This window comes from Penaeus vannamei, chromosome 11, assembly GCF_042767895.1.
Source record: "Penaeus vannamei isolate JL-2024 chromosome 11, ASM4276789v1, whole genome shotgun sequence".
NCBI classification, from domain to species: Eukaryota; Metazoa; Arthropoda; class Malacostraca; order Decapoda; family Penaeidae; genus Penaeus; species Penaeus vannamei.
The window spans coordinates 12876042-12881041 of NC_091559.1; the positions used below are offsets into that span (position 1 = coordinate 12876042).

General features: G+C 52.9%; 1 protein-coding gene across 2 annotated transcripts in view; it reads left to right on the forward strand.

The window, feature by feature from the left end:
- Positions 1-736: 736 nt before the first annotated feature.
- The window catches only part of LOC113818213 (protein expanded-like), a gene marked incomplete at its 5' end in the record, with an annotated part of 27733 nt that continues 23469 nt past the window's right edge, over positions 737-5000 (forward strand). For both annotated transcript variants that reach the window (XM_070126984.1, XM_070126985.1), the window contains 4 exon segments: positions 737-902; positions 1344-1547; positions 1942-2076; positions 2633-5000. The exon segment at positions 2633-5000 is cut by the window's right edge. In XM_070126984.1, coding sequence (XP_069983085.1) covers positions 737-902; positions 1344-1547; positions 1942-2076; positions 2633-5000 — 2873 coding nt within the window.

A 5000-nucleotide genomic window follows, 5' to 3' on the forward strand; every position in this document is an offset into this window, starting at 1 on the left:
ACACACACACACACACACACACACACACACACACACACACAACACACACACACACGAACACCACACACACACACACACACACACACGAACACGCACACACACACGAACACACACACTTACTCCACTCACTCACACACACACACACACACACACACACACACACACACACACACACACACACAGACAGACACACACACACACACACACACACACACACACACACACACGCACACACTCACACACACAGGTACACACTCACACACACTCTCTCACACTCACACACACTCTCCCACACACACACATACACACACACACACACACACACACACACACACACACACACACACACACACACACAAACACACACACACACACACACACAGAGAGTTACACACACAGTTACACACTCACACACTCACACACACTCACTCACACTCACTCACACTCACACACACACACACACACACACACACACACACACACACACACACACACACACACACACACACATATATATATATATATATATATATATATATATACTTATAAAAATACATATACATACTCATATACATGCATATACATTTATATATGTATATACATATGCATATACGTATATAGATAGATAGGTCGATAGATAGATAGATAGATATAAATAGATACATGTATGTATATAATTACAATAATAAAAATGAAATAATGACAATCATCTCTGGCACCATTCCCTCCCTTCCAGAAAAAGAAGTTTGAAATTCGCGCCCTCAGTTACCCGGGGAAACTAACCTTCTACACGACCAGCGACGAGAAGAGCAAACACCTGTTGTACCTGTGTCGCCTCACGCACCTGTTCAACCTGGCCTTGCAACCTCGTCTTGCAGAGGTCCGGCAGATTCAAGAAGAAGGTGAGACGGGGTTTGGTGTTTTGGTTTGTCTTGATATATGATAGATTTTTTTTAGATAGATGAATTAATGGTAATAGATGAGTAGTGTTTTAGGGGATGACTATTTTATTTATTTATATATTTATTTATTTTTCGTGCTGGGGTGGTTTCACTTTGGCAAATTATTGTGTCCAATGTTAGATTCTCCTTTGATTAGAAAGTAATATTCGTAAATAGTTGAAGATTAGTATATGCAGAGATCCTACTTGTAAAGCACTTACCATAATTAGATACAGTATAAAGTAACCATAATTAGATACCGTATAAAGTAATGCAACTGGCCACCTGCCATTGCTAGAACTTAAAAGAAATATTTCATGATTTTAGAGTTGTGCATTTCTCGCGTCTTCCTTTCAACACCGTCATTTTCAACAATTAATCACCAAAGTCTCTCCTTCGCAGATCGGAGGCGCTACCGAGACAGTTACATCTACAGCGACCGTTACGTCTCGGAGATAGGCGGCCTCTCCGATACCCTGGGCGGGCTGAGGGGATACTTGGCCAAAACTTCGGCCGACCAACGCGTGTCTGTGATCTCGAACACCTCTTCGAACACCACGTCGGGCATCGTCTCCGATCGCGTGCTTTCCCTCGATGGCAGTGAGGGTAAGGTGGCTCTGGCTTTGGCTTCGTTGATTCATCTCATTGGCTTTACAGTTTCTCGCCCTATATTGCGTGGGGCAGAAGTTTCATTGTGATACATGTTTTTGTAAGAGGGAAAGTGGAATGTATCTAATTTATTTTTTCCCATTTTTTGGAAACTTACTCGTATTCAAAAAAATAATTTTCCTCTATGGCTTTCTACAAAATAGTGTCATAACTGATTATTAATCCTCATTAACCACACAACATAGTCACAGACTAAACCCCGCGTGACTGAAAGATGATCTCGATTAAGAGGTCAGATTAACCACAAATTATTATTGACATTGATATTAGTCTCAAGGACCACAAGAGACGAATTTAAGAGCCAGCGACTAAGGACTCGCGTGTTTGACAGATGATCTGGACTCCGAGGTGCTGGTCAACACGCCCCCCGCCGCCAGTATTGAGAGCGGCGTCGAGTCCCTGACCAGGTCCCTCTCGCGCCTCGATTCCTCGTCGAGTAGCACTCACGCTCACACCCCGGACTATGGTGAGTGGAGGATGTCTTTAGTCACTACTTGGTTCACTGCGACCGCTGCCAGAGACGCGGCTGGAGAGAGCGCAGTCGATGTGAATGGAGGAAAATGTGCTTGATGAGGCGGGTCTTTCTACAATTCGAGGTGGATGGGTGCTGTTTCGGTAGCGTAGCTCCTTCAGAGTAAAAAGAGCTGATAGATTCTCCTGATGGCGACACGGTATCGAAGCGTGAATTACCCATGCTGCGGTGCAGAATCGTTCTGCGGATTTGTTCATTTTCATTTCCACTTTTCGCACAGAGGTGCTGCTCTCTCCTGGTTGGTGTCTGTTTGTGAACAAAAGAAGTTTAGATTTAGTGTGATATTATATTTATGGATGATATGGAATGGTAAGTTGGGTTCCTTTCTTGTTGTGTGTCATTTTTTTATATTACAGCACTACTGTAAGTATCACAATGCACAAACCGAAATTATTTGTGTATGAATACATCTGCTAAACCAAATGTGCAGGTCTTTTAATCTGCAAGCGTCTATTTATAAGTCAGTGACATAACGCCTCGTGCCGCACAGATGAGGAGAGCCTAAGCAGACCGTCGTTCACTCCGCCGTCATCGACCCCACCCTCCGGGGGGCGAGTCCGGGACGGCGTGGGCCTCTGCGGCAGCGAGGCAGGCGGGGTCTCCCTGGGCCGAGCAGGCAGCGTGCACTCCTCGTCCTCGCAGCACTCCGCCTCCACCGTCCGCTCCAGGTACTCTAACATTCCCCACAGACTGCCGCCAGATCTGACCCTCGGGGCCGACTTGGCGGACCTGTCGCTCGCCCAGGACCTCCCCGACCTGGCCGATCTGCCGGGCATGGCGGCCGACCGGTCGGGGCGAGCCGGGGGCGAGGAGAGCGAGCTGTGCGCGGGCATGCCCCACACCCAGCACAACTGCTGCTCCACCTGCTGTGACGACGACAACGCCTCCATCACGTCCGCGGACGATCCAGAGGAGGGGGCCGACGACCAGCACTGCAAGTGCGGCTCCTGCGCCATGTGCATCTTGCAGCAGGCGTCGGCGGGCTTCCTGCACCAGAAGTTGGACAGTGAAAACTCGAGCGTCGCGGCGCAGCGCGGGGACGCCGGCCCGCACACCTACAACGACTCCCTAGACTCCGCCAGCGCCTCAACACACTTCTTCGGCAGCCCCACCTTCGTCAGCGACGAGACCTCGGTGATGGTGCAGCCCGACCTCGACGAGTCCGTGACCTCCACCTACAACTTCTCCGAAGAAGACTTCAGCCAGCTGGACAATAACGACGACTACGTGGAGTTTTTCAAGGACGGGCTGAGGTTCCCGGAGCAGGCGGGCGGCCCGCTCGAGCGGAGGGACCTGCCCGAGGAGAGGTCCAGTCTCACGCCGCCCACGAGCGTCCACCGCCTCAGCCCCCAAGGCCTAGGCGCTCAGGGGCTCGTCACGCAAAGGGTCGGGGCGCAGCCGGTGACCACGGCAGCTGAAGGGGCTGCAGCGTCGCCTCTGTCAGATCAGCAAGAGGAGGAGCACCTGGACTACTCGGTCGAAAGCGCTCAGGCGTCCCTCTCGACGTCCTACTCCCCCGCCCTCGCCATTTCCTTGGGCGCCTTTCGGCCGCGTGCTTCCGTGTCGTCCACCTTTGACACGGACAGCGACTACGTGCAAGTGTCTGGAACGGACGCCCGCTTCTTGGTAACGTCGCCAGCCCCGGTCTCCATGTCCACCGTCACGACCATCACGCCGGTGGCCATCGCCTCCTCGCGCGTGAACACGGCCTCGCCGAACGGATCCCTGCCCCGGACTAGTGAGCCGAACAGCAACAGGTCCTCCCTGGCGACGCCCGACGCCGTTATCTGCGAGACGGCCGTGGCCAGTGCCAGTGAGGCTCCGGCAAAATTTATCACGTCCAAACCCCGGATTACGGTGCTGAAAGCACACACGCAGCTGGCGGCGACAGCAGCGCCCTCGTTCACGTCGGTGCCGCTTAGCAGAGGCATGGTCCACACGCTGCCGCAGGTCCAGCAGAGGCCCAAGATCGACACCGTCCAATCACTGCAGCGCGGGGCGGCGCACCTTCCGGAGATGAGGCCGCTGGGCCTTCCGCCGCCCTACGCGCGCGACCACCGCTCCAACAAAGTCAAGGCTCTGGCGGGGCCCGGCGGCGCTGAAGTGCCTGTGATCAGGAAGAACAACTACCTTGACGTGCGCGCCTCCGCGTCCATGAACAAGAGCAAGGCGCGCGTGCACCCGGAGCAGCATCCGACCGTCACGCCAAGGAGTCTCTACCTCAGACACCAACAGAAAGCCTTGCAACAACAACAGCTCAAACAGCAGCAGCAAATTCAGCAGTTGCAACAACGTATCAGCAGTGAAACGGTCTACCAACCAGCAGCTTATGCACAAGGCGTTGGAGTGCCACTGCTGCCGTCACCCACGTACACTGGCTTCCAACAACAGCAGGCTCATTCTCTTAGTATTCAGCAACCCGTCCATAGCCTCGTACAAGCTCAGCAGCAGCACCACCATCATCAACAACAACAACAGCAGCAACAACAGCAACAGCAACATCAGCAGCAGCAACCTCAGCAAAACTACTTGTATCAGCCATATATCAAGAACTTCTTTCAGAATCCTCCGCCTCCATCGCCGCACCACGGCTACGGCGTCGGTGCGGGTCCTGGCGGCAGCGGCTACCAGGTGGCGCTGGAGGCCGCGTCGCCGACGTACCAGTGCGCCAGCGACCCCGGAACGTTCCAGACTCACCAGTCGCTGGCCACGGTCTACACCAACCAAGTGAGCTTGAGCCAAATCGAACAGTTCAAAGCTCAGCTCTACTCGGACGTGGATTACGTCATCTACCCCATGAAGGATCCTGCCCTCAGCCGCCAGGAGTACATGGATGCCAAGCAAGGCCAGGTGATCGC